General features: G+C 53.9%; 1 protein-coding gene across 2 annotated transcripts in view; it reads left to right on the forward strand.

The window, feature by feature from the left end:
• Ube2ql1 (ubiquitin conjugating enzyme E2 QL1) overlaps nucleotides 1–18,427 on the forward strand; it is a 39,882-nt gene extending 21,455 nt beyond the window's left edge. The window contains exons 2-3 of one of the 2 annotated variants that reach the window (XR_003301569.2): nucleotides 13,411–16,652; nucleotides 16,781–18,427. Coding sequence is in view for 1 of the 2 variants with exons in the window: in XM_026397070.2 (XP_026252855.1) it covers nucleotides 13,411–13,542 (132 nt within the window). In the remaining variant the exon portion in view is untranslated. Of the gene's footprint in view, nucleotides 1–13,410 lie in introns of both variants that reach the window. The other variant, XM_026397070.2, reaches the window with a different exon arrangement.
• Nucleotides 18,428–18,714: the final 287 nt, after the last annotated feature.

The raw sequence follows: 18,714 nt of genomic DNA on the forward strand, positions 1-18,714 counted from the left end.
AAGGAGTGGAAGTGGTTGCCTCGTCTGTCTTTTCATGGGAAAGGCTGTGTGTGGCCGTTCCTCCCCACTGTCAGCAGATGTGCCCTCTGTGTTCTGCTGCTGGCTTCAGAACTGTGCCTGTGGCATCTCAGGTCCCTCCTCAGGGGCACTTCTCTGTGTGCTGTTGGTTAAGAGCAGCTCACCCCTCCACCCTGTGTGCAGCCATCCTGATCTGCCCACTGGGCCGCTCAGCCCCTCCCGCTGCTGTGAGTGCCTCATTCACCCTTCCTGATCCACGTCATGACTCTCATCTGCTCGTCACCTCTCCTGCTCCTGTCCAAACCTCCTCCGGTCTTAGCATATGCCCCATGGCCAAACACCACACAGACCCGGACCCACCTCTCGGCTCTGCTTTTTCAATTGTCTTAGCTTTTTGTCAATCATGGAAAGATTTCAACTGTTATGTTGGGAATTTTACTGAGAGCGGAAACTCAAGTTCCCGTAGGTCCTAGATCACAGGCTCAGCACAGAGACTGGGCGTTTCAGTGCAGAGTCTGACTTGGGGTATGTCCTTCTGCCTTGCGGAGCCCCTCTCTGGAGCACAGGGCCTCCAAGCTCCCAGCTGCAGGGCTCAGAGCGGGAAGCTCAGTGGGCGATACCTGCCTTCACCCACGAGGCTTCTGCTTGCAGTCACTGGCCAGAACTGGCCATGTGGACACAGTCTGATTGCAAGAGTGGCAGAAATGTAAGAAACACATGGCAGGTTGTGGAACACAAATGCTCTCTATCAAGTCAAGGTCCCCAAAATAGCTGAGTCTTTGTGATTTTCTGTGTGGGTAATTCTCTCATCTGAAAATAACAAAGTTAACGTAATGTTGCATCTCAGTGCCTCAGAAAAACACTCAGTAATGTCAGAGGCAGGCAAACAAAACCAGAGCAAAACTGTTTTGCAGTTTTAAATATGAAGACAGAATAAGCTAGATTTTTGACGTCTTTTAATCTTACTGCAAACCCATGTAAATATCAAGATAACAAAATCAAGTTAATTTCTTACGTCCATGGAGAAAAGACACCTGGGATTACTTCTCCCTTATTTCACAAAGGCGGTTTTGATGAGTTGTTCAACACCTTTTGACATCTCATAAGTGGACATTCTGTGTCCACAATGAGGCTGCCACAAAATTGTTAGCTGCAATCGTAACAACATGTTGTGTCAGTACTTGGAGCCAAACTGAAAGATTTTACTTCTAAACTCCAGTTGTTTCAACATGTTTACCTTGTTAAAAACATTAGTTGGGTCACTGTAATCGGAAGTGGAATGCTAACTGGAGTTTTGAGACTGTAGGGTTGATGTGACCTTGGCCCATGCACGTGATATTTTACGTACAGTCTGAGGCTGTCACTGCCATTATCGGTGACTTCCTGTTACCTGTTGCGCATGAGTTCATGTTCTCAGGTTGTTAATGACTACCACAAGTTCGGCATGGTGTGGTGTGAACCAGGTACTCTGTGGTCCGATAAGGTTGGGAAGTCCTGGCGGACAGCTGTTAAAAAATCCCAACCATGTGCTGCTATATCCTGAGACTACTCTGATTCGAGCACCAGGCTTAGGTTGTGGAGGGATTTGGCCACTTACTACCTCTACTACCGTGAAAGTTATTTGCCCTGAATTATCTACTTGATCATCTGCATAATTACCAGTGGGCCCACATCCGGGTTGAGGACTAGAATTATAACAGAATTCTAGCTGGGGCATAAGGGCCTTCAGATCAAAGGGTGATGATTCTTCAAGATTTATCCTCTGCTGGAGCACACAGTGGTTGCTGGGGGTGTGGTTGTGTGACGTTCACAATGAATCCCTGCCCACCCAAGTAAGGAGTGACAGAGTCTTGAGATTTCCTTGTAACACATGATTAGAAGCCGTTATCATAACCACTCCAGGGGGGACCCTGGAGCCCAGCACTGTGAATTCAGGTCCTGGCTCCCATAGGCATCAGCTGCGTGACCTTGTGTGACCTCAGCCTCTGCTTCTGTCTCCTTGTCACGCCTCCTTGGACATGGAAAGTCCTCAGAATGGGGCTGACACTCTTCTACATGTATGGGCCTATGACATACACAGTGCCAGAAGGTTTCCAGGGAGGCTTCTAAAAATCAATGATTGGATTCTTTTCTCTACTTGTTATAATTCTTCCTTAACTCAAAAGGCAGAGACTCTGTGGCAGTACGCCTTCGTACAAATTAAAGAATTAAAATCAGAACATCTCCCAAAGTAATGACCTAAAAGTAATAATAGCCATCCCAGTTGCCTATAGGAAATCTCTTTCTGATTTTATTAGGTCAAACAGAATCAGTCCCTTACTTTTCTAAGCGTTTCAGCTAGAGTCTAGAAATGTGAATTTAGAATCAGCTTCCTTGCTTGATTACAATCTTGAAACTATTTTATGGTAATAGAACATGACGTTTTCCACAAAGGTCCCCAACTTGTTTTGGCAACACTGACCAAGCTAATTCCTGCTGTGTCTCTGCCCAGTTTCCTTGCAAACATAGAAGACCTGGGCCCAGGTACACCAGAACCAAGATGTGCAGAGCAGCAGCCTGTTTTCAAGGGTGAGGTGGCGTCTCAAAGCCTTGAAAGGGTTCGAAGGTTTTCCTATTCACACCCTCATAGTTCCGTGCAGTGTGGATCCTGTGCGCGCAGAGCTCTGATTTAACCAGAAACGGGTGTGAGCGGAGCCGGAGCGTGGGGAAGGGGTGAAGGGAGTGGCAGCCCCAGAGGTGGCCAGGGCAGGAAGAAGGTCTCCCAGTCATGGAAGGAAGGTCCTGGCTGGTGCTGTGGCAGAAACGGAATCTGGCCTGCTGGAGGCTGGGCAGCAGGTGCGGAGAGAGCTGGAGGGCCGCTAGGAGCCAAGGACACTCCCAGCCCAGAGGTGGCCCTGCTTTCCAGAGCTGGCCCTTGCTATGGCTGCTGGTTTCACTGCAAACCCCGGAGAAGTAGGATTTAGGAAATGCACTTGTGCTGTAAAGTGGAGAAGGATTGCCACCTGTCACACCCCGCAAACGGCTCAGAGCACTCCAGGGTTCTGGAAATCGGGAAGGTGAGCGCCGGCCTGGTTTCAGGATGAATACCTGGAGTCTCAGGGGTCCTGGCTCCAGACTCCTCTTCCTGCTGGTGGTGTGGAGCCAACCATGTGCTGAGGGAGTCATTATTTTTACGCTGAGTTGATGCTTCCTTCTGCACCCACAGCCCTGGCACCTCATTAGCACCTCATTAGCAGCCTCTGTACAAAACAATCAGAAGGGTGTTCTCAGGGCAAATGCACATGTGTTTAGTGGGTATTGGGTTATTAAAAGTTTTTCAGCATTTAAAGGTTTAATTTTCCCACAGGGTGAAAAACATCCTGCCCTGGACTGAGTTCGGGGTGTGCCCTCACTCAGCTCCCGGGGTTGCTGTGTCCCTGCTGCCTCAGACAGGAGCTGCGAGGGGGCGGTGCTTCTTAGGAACTGTTGATGGACGATGGTCCAGGGGTGCGGGGGCCACGTGCAGCGTTCTCCAGCAGACAAAACTCAAGACTTACGGGGTAATGTTGGTGAAAGTGCTGGAGAGCAGCAGGTGCCTGTGGCAGCACTGGGTCCCCGTGGCTGCACCGGATGCCATCAGCCTGTCCATCAGCACTGCCCACTGCTCAGTAATCCATACCTCCAGCAGGAGAAGGTTGTTGGGAGGCATAGAGGTGCACCATCAGTGTTGGCAACTACTGCCATCACAGGGTCTGCTGCTCACAAGGGCAGGAGCGGCCCCCTAGGTATAGAGAGGTGGAAGTGCCCCTTCTGCTTAAACCAGCAACCCCAACTCCAGGGACTCACGAATTCCCACCTCCACCTCAGCCATCCTGGGGTGGCCTCCACCTGGATCCTGGGACCGGTGGCCAACATGGATGCTGAAGGCCTTGGTCACATGAGGGTTCCCATGTCCTTGGGGGCTAGGCCACTCTAGAGAGATCAGGAGCAGGAGGGTGGACCCTCCAAATGGAGCCACTTACAGTCCTCCCCCCCAGAGGAGGGAAGTGATGGCCACAGTGCTACCTCAGACAGATGAGTACCTGTCCACCTCTCCTTACCCACCTCCCCCTGTACACCTCCACCTGCCCACCTCCCCCTGTCCACCTCCACCTGCCCACCTCCCCCTGTCCACCTCCACCTGCCCACCTCCCCCTTTCCACCTCCACCTGCCCACCTCCACCTGTCTACCTCTACCTGTCTATCTCCACCTGCCCACTTCCCCCTGTCCACCTCCACCTGCCTACCTCCCCCTGTCCACCTCCACCTGCCCACCTCCACCTGTCCACCTCTCCCTGTCCACCTCCACCTGCCCACCTCCACCTGTCTACCTCTACCTGTCTATCACCACCTGCCCACTTCCCCCTGTCCACCTCCACCTGCCCACTTCCCCCTGTCCACCTCCACTTGCCCACCTCCCCCTGTCCACCTCCACCTGCCCACCTCCACCTGTCCACCTCTCCCTGTCCACCTCCACCTGCCCACCTCCACCTGTCTACCTCTACCTGTCTATCTCCACCTGCCCACTTCCCCCTGTCCACCTCCACCTGCCCACCTTCACTTGCCCACCTCCCCCTGTCCACCTCCACCTGCCCACCTCTCCCTGCCCACCTCCACCTGCCCACCTCTCCCTGTCCACCTCCACCTGCCCACCTCTCCCTGCCCACCTCCACCTGCCCACCTCTCCCTGTCCACCTCCACCTGCCCACCTCCGCCTGTCTACCTCTACCTATCTCCACCTGCCCACCTCCCCCCGTCCACCTTCACCTGCCCACCTCCACCTGTCTACCTCTACCTGTTACCACCCCTGTTCACCTGCTCCTTTCCACTCCCCCTTCCCACCCAGCCCACAGGGCCTCACAGACCAAGCCTAGCCCTAGCCATGGCCTCCTCTCTGTGTGATGAAGTCAGGGCCACCATCTTGGACCTACAGTGTTTTCCATCACAGCAGGTTCTCAGCAAGTGGCTTGAGGCTCAGTCCTTCACGCTGAAGTCAGCCCCTGCAGACTTGCTGCTGCTCTGTGGGCTGAGGGGAGACTGAAGTCCACCCGGTGTCCCCCACCAGGACAGCTGTGGGTGGAGTCCCTGCTAACCCTACCCCTCCAAACCCAAGACCCTGGAGCAGCCCCCAGCAGGCTCTTGATGGCATCACAGGCTTTGGAGAAATGGTTGGCCGGAAGCTGGTTTGGCTTTGTTCACAGTAGGAGAGTTAGAAAAGCAGTGTTTGGGGCAGAAAGTGTGTGAGCTGGACTTTAGCTGTGTCCACTGGAGAGGGCAGTGGCTGCCTGGTGCAAGTGTCTGTCAGGGTGAGTAAAACGGTCTTCATGTGAGTGGCGGAGGCTGAAGCTGGGAATGCCCAGTGTTCCAAACATGGTGTGATGGATCAAAGACCAAGCGAACCTCTGACAGTCTCGTGACTCTGTGCAAACAGCAGCTATCCTGGGCTATTCTAGGAGGCTTCCTTCCCTCCCCACAGCAGGAGTTCCATTGGTACCAGATGTCTGGGGAGAGAAAACCAAACTCAAGTCACCCTGCTCTGTCCCCAGAAGCCCTCCCGTTAGAGCCAGGCAGCCGCTGTTGAGCAAGTCGTGGGAAGAAGTGAAATTTCACATCTTTAAGGCTCTGCTCCTCTTGAAAAAAACAGTAGAGTCGTAAAGTAGGTGAAGTAAATAATCCACAGAGTCTTGTTGCCGTGTTTTGACAGCAAAACAGACTGTTATGAAAAATAATATGTATTTTATGTAGTTTGTGCCCAATTCATAACATTTTCACTCTTCAATTTCTCCCAAAAACATATCCCAAAACCTCCACGGATTCCAGAATCTCATCAGCTTTATTTGTTTAATGCTGCAGAAGTTCTTTTTGCACGTGTCAACTCCTGTGCTGCAATATGCCACGTGAACTTTCTCTGTCATTACAAGTCCCATCACTTGGGAAATGAAGCCGTGAAATGTCACCCCAAGTGCTAGGAAGACCTGCTCCTTGCAGCCGGGAACCGTGTCCAGAGTGAGTGTTCCATGCATATGTCACCCTGGTTGTCTGCGAAAGGCTTGCGTCTCTCTCCATGGGATTTCTCCAGAAGAACCACATTCGGGTTTTCTTGTCAAACTCACGGAGCTCCAGCTAGCAAGGGTAGAGAGCACGGTATGGCTGCCCTCCGTCTGACAGATTAATTACCCAGCACCCTCTCCTGTCATGTTACCTGGTGCTTTCTTGGCTCCTTCATTGTGGGGGGTGTTTCCCTTCAAAGACATTGTCATAACTCTTACCTGCATTAAGGGAACTAAACAATGGGAGTCGTGAAATAAGGAGGTGTCTGATTGCCTGATGATGGACAGCCATCCAATCAACAGCACACGGCAGAGGAGCTCAGGGCTGCAGGTGGAGTGTGTCCCACACATGGGGAAGAGCGGTCCCTGTCGGCCAAGATGCTGTCTGTCTGGAACGTGGAGAGGGGGTCACTTTCAGAGCATCTCGTCTCCCTGACCACCTTCTGCAGGGCTGTGCTTCCCTGTCTCTCGGACGCATGTCCCCCTGGTCGGGAGCAAGGCCTGGCTTCTCCCACAAAGGTTGGCGCACCCTGCTACCTTTTGACATGCAGCTCCAGGAAAGCACGGAGTGGGACCCCGGGTCCCAGCCCTAAGTCAAGGTGACATGGATAGTAGGAGGTAGCCCTGGTGTCATGGCGGCCACAGTTTGGATGGAGCAGAGTCGCACTCTCTGGAACAGGAGGGCACAGTGAGAAGGGAGCACCAAGAACGAGGCAGGGGCAAAAGCGGGTGAGCGCTGTGGGGGAGGCTCCGTGGGGAGGCTCCGTGGGGAGGCTCCGTGGGGAAGCCTGAGTTTCTTCCCTTTCAAAATCTGATCCAATACGAAAGAAAAGCCTGGTGCCCGAAGGAAGACCAAGCGTACAGAGAGGGTTGGCCCAGATTCTGAGCCAAGAGGTCAGGCTAGACAGGAAAATGCCTTGTTCCTTGCAAACAGTCAGAGTGTGGGATTGGGCAGCGCCATCTTGGGTCAGGGTGACACCGGGAGAGTGGGCTTGCAGGCTAATGGCACTAACGTGTGCAGGAGCACAGTGTTCAAGGAAACGCACTGGTGCCTGTCTGCGTCCTCCCACAAGTCGCCCGTGACAGTGGGGGTGTGCTCAGGGAACATTTCTAGAACCCTCCATGATCAGGCAGCATTGTCTCTGAAGGAGAAAACACAGGAGGAGGGGCAGTTTTGTGCTAAATAGATGTTTTAGCCTTGAAAACGGAACACAGTGTCCTTGGCTGGGCATCTTCCTTTTGCATTCTGAAAGACACAGATTGCCATTATCTCAGCATGGGGACCTGAGCGGACAGAGCCTTCCCGGGAGGGTGCGCCTGCCAGGCCCTGAGAATCAGTCCGGGCGTGTGGAGGTCCAGGCTCCGTGGCGGGGCCCAAAGGCTGGGAGACAAAGGCCCAGTCAATGTCCTGACAGGCTCAAGGTGTACGCAAGCTGTGGTAAACCACAGGGTGCACGTGGGAGTCACAAGTCGGAAAGAGGGGACAGAGGGGCGGAAGGAATCCCCTGGTGGGGGAGAGTGCTGCGCGCAAGGCAGAAGCCTGGCAGCTGCAGGGTGTGGGGCATCACTGTCTTGTCACCTTCTCTTCCATCAGCGACCCTGCTCCTGCTTCTGAGGGCTGGCCTGACCTTGGGCTCAGATGGCCTCCAAAGCCAGACGCTCCGGCGCTGACCCCGCTCCCAGCCATCTTATCCATGTCCGTGTCCCCGTTTCCTCGGCTGTCATCTGGGGCTGGTGACGGCCCAGGGTTGCCCTGGTGAGCTGGGCCGGAGGGCTCATCCCATCCTGAGAGCCCTGCCTGGCCTGCTGCGCACCTCATTGGCCTTCAGTGGCCCCTGGCTGTCACTCCACCCACTGAGGTGCCTTCTAAAGAAACCCCCTGGGGTCCAGCCGCTTAAGCAAAATTGTGAGAATTGATGGAACCTCCAAAAACAATTTTTTAAAATAATCATTTGCCGTCATTTATATTTTTAGAAAAAAGTTCCTTTTTCTGCTGGCTTCCTCCAAGAAATGCCATCTGTTTCAAAGCAGATTTGACAATTGCTAGAACTTTCTTTCAGGCGTAGGGGGAGACGCTCATGTTTTGTGAGCATCTGGGAACCGTGCCTTCAGTGCTGCCAGGGCTTGAGGACTTGTTGTCATAGTACTGAAGGGAGTGGCTTTACTTTTTTTTTTTTTAATGAGCATTATCAAAATTTAGACAAAACTGGTTTGCTGGCCCAAACTTCGATGCTGGTTTTGTCATCCTGAGATTTTACAAATTTAAGAAACAATACATGGGTTGGCTACTAATTAGGAAAATATTTTAGAGATGATAATGTAGAATCTGTGGTTAACATCTTAATGAAAAGTCCTAGAATGTTCTCCCAAGGGACTTTTCCTCTTTAGAGGAGCAGCTTTGCATCTGGACACTATTTTCTGACTTTGCCCTGAAGATAAGCAATGTCCTGAAACAGCTGGGTGGTGGTTCTACTGGGCCTCAGTTGGACTCTCCTCACCCACCTCTCCCAGGCCCTCAGCCACCTTCTCTGGACCATGACAATAACCTAACGTCCTGGACAAGCCACCAAACCCGTCTGGCCATCACACCTCCCAAATGACTCATCCCCAAAGGAACCTGACCCGAAGCCCTTTCACCCACAGGACGGGGAGCAGAGCTCTCTAGGGAGCCTCCCTCCTGTCGTGGGTAGAGCGGTGTCCTCCAAAAAGATGCAGGTTGACATCCAAGACGCTTGGGACCAGAAGTGCCTCCAATTCCAGAAACTTCTGAACGTTGGAATATTTGCATAGATTTTACAGGTTGAATATTTCAATCTGAAACTTTTGGAGGATTGTGTTGGTGGGGGACATGGACGCCTCAATAGTGAGAGAAACCAGAGTCGTGCTGGGCGGGGGCTTCCTTCCGCCAGGCACCAGCCAAGGAACCCGTGGGGAGGGGTGAGAGCAGGAAGGCTGGCCTTCCCGGGGTGGCCCCCAGGCCAGTGCGGCCCCCAGGCTCCACAGACCCAGCCGTGACTCTCTTTTGGTTCTGACGGGGTCTTGTGGGTGACCCAGGTGGGAACCCCAGCTCTGCCGTAGCCTGTGGTAAGTCACCTAATGGAAGCTCCGATTCCCAGCAAGCCCTGAGGCTGGGCTGGAATTCTGCTGCCCTGGGCCGTGTGCAAAGCTGCCCATGGCAACTCACCTGCTGGAATGCACTCAGCCTGGGTCAGCGACACCCTGCGGAGGCGATGGGCTCTGCGACCTCTGGGAGTTGGACTGTGGACAGAAGCCAAGCTGCTCCAGGCAGCCCATGGGCCTCATCCTCGTGACCCTGCTCCTCTCCTCAGGGTGGGCTGCTGCTGGGCACAGTCCTGGTGACAGGCACCAAGCCCCCCAGCCTGAAGGTGGAGGCTGCTGCCCTCCACCTGGCACATGCACCCAGGGCTCCCTCTACTCAGCAAGGCCACTGCTGGGCTCTGGTCCCTGGTCAGTGCGCTGCAGACACACTTTCTTCCGTCCTTGCTGTCTGAATGTCACCACTATGTCCACACACATGGGCTTTTACGGACACCCTTAAAGGGATCCCAGTGTCTTCCAAAGGGCACCTCCTTGCAGCACCACTGTGCGCTGCCTTCTAAGGCTCCAGGTTGCTCCCCAGGTCCTGTGGGATGGGGAGTCTGCAATGCGCATGGCCCTTGTGTGGAATGGCGCCGGGCAGGCTGCTGGGGGCTGAACTACCACGGCTTCACCACCAGCCGCCGCTCCGCCATCCAGGCTCAGGAACCGCACTCGGGGACCTCAAATCTTTACAAGGAGTCTGGAAGTTTCAACTGTTTCTAGGGAGCCTACCCCTGTAATTCACAGGCAAGTGAAACACAGAAATACCAAGAGGGTATGTTTGCAAGGAAAATAAAAGAAAAATCTAATCAAGTGAGAATATAGGTTTGGATACATGAATATGGACCACTGGAAATGGACACGATTTAAAAGGCTGAGATTAAACATGTAAACACAATAGATTGGATTTGCCTGAAGACATTTTGGGGACCAAATATATAGAATCACAATATCCACATTAAAAGACAGAAATCTTTTGCTTTTTCAAGAAGGCAGAATAAAAGTAGATTTAATGAAAAGATGCCACCCTCCATGATAGCTTAAAAAATAAAAAGCCTGGCTCATGGGCATCTTTGCCCCGTGTGCCAGGGGCTCCCTCCTGTGGGAGCATGTGACATGGTTAAGACAAGTTTACTGTCACGGCTCAGGGGTGCCCTGGCATCTGGCCAGCGAGGCCAGGCATGGGTTCCCCTGTGCCCTGCCCAGGACCACCCACCACCAAGCCTCCCAGCCCAGAGGTCAGCCCTAGCGGCTGCAGTACATCCATCCGCCTGTCCCCGCGTGGCCCCCAAGGCAGCCTGGTTTTGCCTCCTGGCACCCGGCACGGAGTGGGTGGACCAGCCCGGGACGGAGACTCATGGCTGAAGAGAAATGTCTTCGTACTGAGTACAGCGGCTGACCCCAAAAGGGAGAATGAGAGCTCGGGGTAAAGCTGCCCCATCGGTCCCTCAGACAGGTGCAGCCGGGAGGCCTCTGCACGGGACAGGACTCTGAGGCTGAGGAGGCACAGTCCCATGCTGAGAGGGCTCCTGAGAGGGCTCCGAGAGCAGCCTTCCCACTCTGGGTGGTGGCCAGCCGCTGCAGGGCAGGAATTTCCTGTCAGCCTTGAGCACAGCGGGTGGGCGGAGGGCAGGAGCTCCCACAGGGAAGTGTCCTGGGCTGGTCCCTGACCTGAGCTCAGTGAGACCCGAGGTGGGAGAGGAGGCGACAGCGTGCTGGTCTGCAAGTCCACTCTCCTCCTGAGCACGGTGATGCTGCAGCGGGTACTGACCACACTTCAATCCCCAAAAGACCAAGTTTCAGGAGGCCATGTGTAAAGCAAGAAGGAGAGTCCCCGCACGCCAGCAGCAGCTCAGGGACTGAGGCCAGGTGTCCTCTTGTGCCCTGGGCATGAGGAACAGCTCAACAGGAACAGCTCAGCCACCCTACCGAGTGGGGACATGGTGTGCGATGTTGGAATGGCCCCTCCAGTGAGGTCAGATGGATGTCGGTGAAGAGGGGTCTGTGAACTGGGAGTGCGGGGAGCACTGGGAGCTGGGGGTTCCCCAGGGAAGGCTTAGAGGAGGGAGGCGTCCAACCCCTGGCCCAGGACAGCCGCTGTCTCCCGTGCTGAACTGACAGAGCCCTGGGCTTTCTGTTCGTGATTCCCCGAGAAGAAAAGGCGACCGAGCTGGCCTGTTCCTTTGGGGGTTTCTCTGCTGCTTCTAGTAAGAGCTGGGACTTTCATGAAGGACAGGCCAGGTGGACGTTCTGCGAAACGTGATAGGATGCCCCGAGGTCACTCTGCTTTTTAGGGAACACTCCTGCCTCTGGCCACCCAGACCAGCTGGTCCAGGTGCCTTCTGCTCACAACCCCCGAGTCACACCACACACTCAGCGTTGGAGAGAAGAAAGAGGCGCTGAAAACACGCGCTTCACCCCAAAACTCCAGCCCTGGCTACCAGCTCTCGCGGGACACGTGCATTGTCACCAGGGTCCCTAGAAAGATGTGCCTCGAGTGTTTAATGAAGCCAGCTGGGGCCCATCTCCGCACGTGGAGGTGACGGTCATGAACGTGGTAGCTCTCAGCAGTCCCCTCTGTCACTGACGATGCAGCAGACAGCGAGGGACAGAGTGAGGAAATCAAAACCAGGAGTCGTACTGCGAGGACGAGGGCCTTCCAGCAGTCGTAGCCGGTGACTGCCTGTCCTCTCCTCTCCCTGCTCCTTCCTGCGGTGGGTGCAGATGATGTGAACTCAGCCGCCCTTTCCAAGGTGTCCCTTCCCGATGGCAGATGGACAGAGTGAGAGGGCTGCCCACTCAGGGCAGCACACCTCACCTGGACTTCTGCCCCCCAGCCAGGGATCGTGCAGTGTGCCCACTGACGAAAAGGAGCCCCAGCCCTAAGTCAGACGGGCACGACGGCCTTGTGTCCCCCGGGCCTCAGGTGTGGGCACCATTTGCCAGAGGATTCGGAGGTTCGCCCAGCTTCTCCCACTGTGGACTGTCAGAGAGCTAAGGTTGGGAGACACTCCTGCCTCCAGCCACAGGGACCGGGCGGTGCGGCCCACAGTGGCTGTCCCGGGCGGCAGGCTGCAGTATGGTGTAGGAGGTGGGGGTGCTGAGGCCTGGTTCCGCTCAAGGCACCACCGTGAGCCCAGCTGTGCTGCTGCAAACAGCATGACAACTGGGAACACAGTGGGCCTGTTCAGAGAGCTCTGCCTTTAGTAAAGCTCCATAAACAGCAGGAGGTAGTCAGTAATCATTAGAAGGCACTTGTTAGTTGTTGAAATGCAGCCAGATCTTTCGAGATGTTTCTGCCCCATGTGTGAAAGGCTTGCATGAGACACTTGGGAAAGGAGCAGATCCCCAGGAAAGCCTAAGCCTACTCCAGGCTCAGGGGGAGCAGAGGAACCCATGAGGCCGGGGGGGGGGGGGGGCGATTCAGGTGATTCTCCATCACGAGGCTGTTTCAGGAATAACTGAGGCTGGAATACGAGGGCCCCAGCAGGTCCGTCTAGGCCCTGCCCTGGATGCTGGTTGTCTTGTGTGCTCTTGCCTTTGCTGTGCTCTGTGCCCTGGGGGCTCTCCAAGACTCTGTCCCAGTTCCTCTCTTACAGTCTAGAGCCTTCTTGTGCCACCTGAGGAGGTTCAAGACCCTCACCCGCGGCAGAGCCAGCTTCTCAGTCCTCAGACCAGCACTCACTGGCCACTGCCAGGGAGGTGACCTGTCCCCTGCCCCTCACCTACCTCCCAGCTGTGTAATACACACAGCATGAGTGACAGGAGCTCACTGCTTGATTTTAAAAGCCAGAGCTTTCAGATACTTCTGTGAATATGCAAATGCACCTGTACACAAGGTGACTACCCCCACGGCTATCAGAGAGGAATCGGAAGTCAGAATTCACAGCCTTCCGCCCATTCGCCTTAGAGGGGGACGGTTGGGTTCCCAGTGGACGCTCGCCCCACACGGCTGGTCCTGCCAGCCATCTTGGGGATGAGGGCAGAGGCCGGCTTCCTGCCTCCTGGAGCGAGCACACTCAGGGAGGCCAAGGCTGTGGTCTGTGAAGACAGGTCTGCCAGCCCTGGCTCTGTGTCTGCCCGGCCGAGAGGCCCCACCCCGCTGATGGCCACGAGGTCACCTTGATTCAGAAAGTCCCACGACCTCCCGCGTTTTAGGCAGAGCTGATGGGAGACAGAAGGACAGCTGAAGTTCTAACCTGCTCTCTCTTCTCATCTCACGCAGGGACGGATCTGCAGAAAAGCCGGCAAGTCCAAAAAGTCCTTCAGTCGCAAGGAGGCCGAGGCCACCTTTAAGAGCTTGGTGAAGACTCACGAAAAATACGGCTGGGTCACCCCGCCCGTGTCTGACGGCTGACCGCCCGCCCGTGTCCACTCGCACCGACTCCCTGACCTCTCCTCCCCACGCTGCACACCCTCCATCCTTTTCTACTCCAGCCAGAACTGCACCCTGAATGCCAAGGAGACGTTGAAGTTATTTATGAACAAGTGTATTCACAGAGAGAAGGGGTTAGGTTTCCATGATAAATGAATGATCATCTCTAAGCGCTTTAGAACACATGTCGAGATGGTGACGTTCCCCAGCCCGCCCGTCCCCGCCCTCCCGGCACCTGGCCCTTAGCTTCTTCCCATGCCAGCAGCTCCAGCAAGCAGGCGGGAGCCTCGGTGCTCGCCAGCTCCAGCCCCATGTAAACGGCGCATTCCTGTTTCCTAGGAGCACCTCGCACTGCGGCCGGCCGGCCCCTGTTTGCTGTGCCCTGTGTCTGTGTCTCTCTTCCTGGCAGGTCAACACAACCTGAAGACATGTCTTTCTTTCTGTGGCCTCTGGTCTGCTGTGACATCATTTAGACCTCATCCATGCTCTGACCTTCGGCTCATGAAAACAATTTAACATTGCCAGGTTCTAGTGATTAAAACCGCCCACTTGGTTACTTGTGCTCTCTATGCTGATTGTGTGGTGTGCTGCTGTTCCAGATAAACCAGTGCCATTCCATGAGAGACAGGGACGCTGCAAACGCACGCCAGGTGCACCCCCTGGGGCTCAGAGCAGTGACAGAGACAGTGGTGTTGGCAGAGACGAGGAGACACTCCCACCCGCGGCAGCAGCGTGTTCGTGCTCCTGCCACCAGAGCAAAGACAGTCTCCCACTCATGCAATCATCTGACTCGGTGGACTGCTTGCTAGTGACGGGGAGACCACGGGATCGCACCTGACTTGCATGGCCGGGTCTGTTTCCTCCCCAAGTAGTCACATGTGTGTCCCCCACGGTTGAGACGCGGGCACCTCGTGTGGTGTAAACCTCCTGTCATTTAATCTCCCGCCGTTCCATTTTTCTCTTCTGTTAAGTTACTTAGAACTTTCTAAGAAACTCCATGAAATGAGGAAATACTGTTTATAATAACTTGCGGAAAGAGGTAAAAAATGTTCATTCCAAGTGGAAAATCTGATTGGACACATTTTAAATAAAATCATGCATACCTGACACACTGACTCAAGAATCCAATCATTGTGAGCTAGGCTTCCATTTAAAATATTTCATCTGCTTTGTCAAATGTGAATATTCCAAAGACTGCAAACACCAAAACTTGTACTTCAGGAGCCACAGCTCACAGCCAGGAAATGCAGTCTTAGGAACCCACAGTCTTTGCAAAAATCTAACAGGTGGAAACAGTCCCAAGGGGCAGCCAGGGAGATGAGGAGAATCTAAACTGAAAGCACCAGGGACGTCTGGGTCAGACCCAAGCCTCCCGCGGGACAAGAAGAGCCCACTTCTGGACGGTTGCGAACGACTCTTCAGGCAGTTTTGACTCTCGGGTCGCTGTTCTCTTTGTTCAAGGGTTTTGGAGACCAGAGAGGCTTCGCCTCAAACAACAAGGTCTGCTCCTCGCAGAGTGACTGGGGATCAACCAAATCTGTCCTTTATGGTTGTTCTTATTTCCTTACCCTTCCTTATTTGCCCCGAATACACAAATGCAGCTGCCAGGCTACAGTGACCCACTTGAGAAGGCCTGACCTCAAGCTCAGGTTCCCTGAGAGCGGCCGTGGTCAGGAAACTCGATGACAGTGCCTTGCAGCCTGACCTCTCTGATCCCCAACGTGGAATTCTCCAAGCTGGAACCAGTGAGGGGCTGATGGTCTTTGGCCCCTGGGACTGCTGGTTGGGATGGAATTACTCCATGGGCATTGAAGACCTAGGGCAGAGACCTCTTCTCAGCTCAGGAAAGCACTTGAGTTTAGCAATTTCCAGGTAATGTGAAATTGAAAGCAACTTCCTTTTTTTTTTTTTTTTTGGAAAAAATATTTATCCAAGGCTGGATCAATTTATTTTTTATCAGCTGATTGGAAAATGTGTCCGCCATTGTGTCCAGGTAAGCAGGACAGGAAGGTGCTGCCAGGGGACATGCCACCACCCCCGTGGGCTCCATTACTGCCCACAGCGAGGCAGGGAGACGTGCAGCTCAATCTCAGCCGTTCAGTGCACCTGGAATTTGGGTTACTTTGCTCAGCCTTTCCATTATGTTTGCTGGAAACCTACAGAAGAAATCAATTCTTCAGTGAAAGAAAAGCAATTTTTCATTTAAATAGAAAGAATTCCAAAATTTCAAAGCAGTGGCAACGTAAAACATGCCTATTGCTGTGAGTCCCTATCTGGCATCCTGCATCATGGCAGGACACTAGGGGACCCTGTGTCCACCGCACTCTGGTCCTATCATATCTTGGCTATTCACACCTTGGCCAGGAGCCTCACTCTTCCCCTCTGCAGGAGATGCCCACCTGTGGACCCAGTGGGAGAGGAGACTTATGCCCTGTGTCCTGGGGTTATGTTCCCACAAAGCCAAAAAATGGGTCCCTCTTCAGACAGACGGCAAGGTGATCACTGGAAGGAGACGTTCACATCTCACATTGTCCATTAATCAGCTATAACGCAAATCAAGCCAGAGGCTGCAGATCCAAAGGAAGAGAAAAATACCAACTCTGATGCTTCCCCAGCTCCCAAATCTCTGCCCCTCCCATAGCCCCCCCCACTCCCGGGGCCAGGCCTTGACAGTGACAGCCTGGTTCCTGGGCGTGTTCTCCAAGGCCTTCCAAGGCCAAGGGGAGGCTCTGAGGAACTTATCAGCGGGCCTGTTACCCATCCCTCACATGACCCAGTGCTGCAGGAGGGACACAGTCTCCCTCATCCATTACTCACATACACCAGGCTTCAGGCCTCAGTTTCAGCTCCCAAGTTCATCCCATCTATCAAAATTCAACTTTATTTTTTGAGAGGTCAACCTACAGACCAGGGGAAAACACCTGGGATTGAGAGGCTGAAGCCCAAGTCGGCCCCGAGGTTCTGGCGGGTCACATCACCCACCTGCACCTGGCTTCCTCCGCTATAAACTCCACAAGACCCACTCAAATGACGGGGGCGAAGTGCTCGTGAAACCAAAGACTGCTGTATGAATTGAACACCCTATTTTCACGGTACCGGGAAATTTATATCACAATAACAGGCTTTAATTAGAACACACTTGGAGACCTGCTCAGAATGAATAATTATAGAGGTTAAAATGCAATTATCATGTAATTACATTCTTGCTTTTCATCCCCAGACCTCTACATTCTCACTCAGCCACTGGCTCTCCACCCAGTCCGCTTCCCTCCTAGAGATGGGCCATCAGAGGAGTTAAGGCACATCTCAGGACACACAGGAAATGGCGGCCAGGGAGACACGTGCACAGCTGCCCTGCAGAAACCGCAGGCTGAGACTTCCTGACTCCTCAGCAGGAAGATGTGGTGGAGGAGTCGGGGGTGGGCCACAGCTGGGCAAAGGGAAGGAGAGGGCGGCTGCAGAAATGGGGCCGGCTGGGGTTTCCCTAGAGAGCCCTGAAGGGCGGAGATGGCGGTCACTGGCTCCCTGTGCAGGGCCTGCATGTCATCATTTTATCAAGACCCCTGAACAGCAGGTTTGAATGGAACCTTCTTTCTGGGGAAAGAAGACCCTGTCTTGACCACAGGGAAGGTAGAGCCACCGCATCTGGGAGGCCCCTTGGCCACACTTCATGCACTCTATAGTGAAGGGAACAATCCCAGAGAGGGGCAAGTGGCGAGGTCACCAACTTGCTGTGGCCGGTCCTTCATGATGCACCTCCTGAGGTCATTAGGCCGTTCCTGTGGCCCACACTCCAGCACACACCTTCCTCCCACCTTCGGGTCAGTGCGGCCACAGGCATTCCAGACTGTGTGGGGGACACGGAGGTGACCCATTCTGTACTGAAAGCCAGTAGGTGCACAGGCAGGGACTTGACCGCAACGGCCCTGGGAGCTGCAGGGGGGCGCTCTGAGCTCAGCCTGCATGATCCCCGCCAAGTCCAAGACATTAAAATGGTCCATGGCTCTGCTTCTCAGTTGTTGGCCTTATTTTTCCAGTTTTTGCAGCCTCCAGTTCACACGTGTTGGCGTCTCTCATCCCCAGGGCCCATCTGGCCGGGAGAACATGGCCAGTGAACTGGAAAGGCCAAACAACAGTGAGTGTTGACATTCGGGAAGGCAATAAATGATCTTAGCTGGGTTCCAGAAGAAACGGGAGCAAACTGTGCTGGCCAGATAATCGTCATCAAAACAGAGCACTTGAAGAGAGCGTAGGTGCAAATAGAAGCAGGATTCTATCTCGAGGTTGTAGCGGAGCTAGACAAGCAGCAAGGGCTGGAAGGGTCTGGGGCAAGGCCATCCTCCTGGGCCCGGGGGCCGTATGGAGATCGGTGTGGTTTCCCGCTGCCGACTCACCCTGTTTCTCTCGCAGAGTTGAACTATGCCACTTGTCGACACACAGGCATTCTGTACCTCAAGATCTTGGGCCATCACTGGTCATGACATGAATGGAGCTGAGATAGAAACTGCCATAAGCCGATGGGCTGGGTCTCCCTCTCGCCTGCCTTCTCCATGAATGTGATTCTATGTCATGAATGTTGTTGACACCTTGTCAATGGTAGGATGCTAACTGAATATCATGTCCACTTTCAGGCCATCGGCGCAATTCACGGTGAGACTGCCGAGGGTCCTCTTTCTAGAGTTATCCTGTCCTGTAATCCTCAGAAGGAGGGAAATCAAAATGCATGTGCCATAAAATAAAATAAAATGTTTAGCATCGATCTTAGTTTGGTTCCAGAAGAATGGTGAGTGCATGAGTCAAACCATCTAGAGGCACTGCCCCAATTGGAAAAACGATTTGGAAAGCAAGCCTTGAAACCCAATAAATGTCTTTCTGTGGAACGCTTGTCGTGTGCTCGCATGGTCTCTGCCTGGGGCTGTCAGGGCTCCTCTGGGTCTCTGTAGTCCGTGGTGGGTGGCTTTCCGCCATGTAGGGCCCTCTGATGGTTCCTGCTTTGATTGACTTGTGGTTTGCCAAGTGAAAACTTTGAAGTTTGTCGCCAGGATCCTCCATAAAAATCAATGAAACGCAACTGAACCGTGTGATGAGGTCTCTTCTGCTGCCACCTGCACTGTAAAGGTTTGTAAAAGTGTTTGCCAGAGATTCCCAGTAAAG

This window comes from Urocitellus parryii, chromosome 1 (assembly GCF_045843805.1).
Source record: "Urocitellus parryii isolate mUroPar1 chromosome 1, mUroPar1.hap1, whole genome shotgun sequence".
Classification (NCBI taxonomy): Eukaryota; Metazoa; Chordata; class Mammalia; order Rodentia; family Sciuridae; genus Urocitellus; species Urocitellus parryii.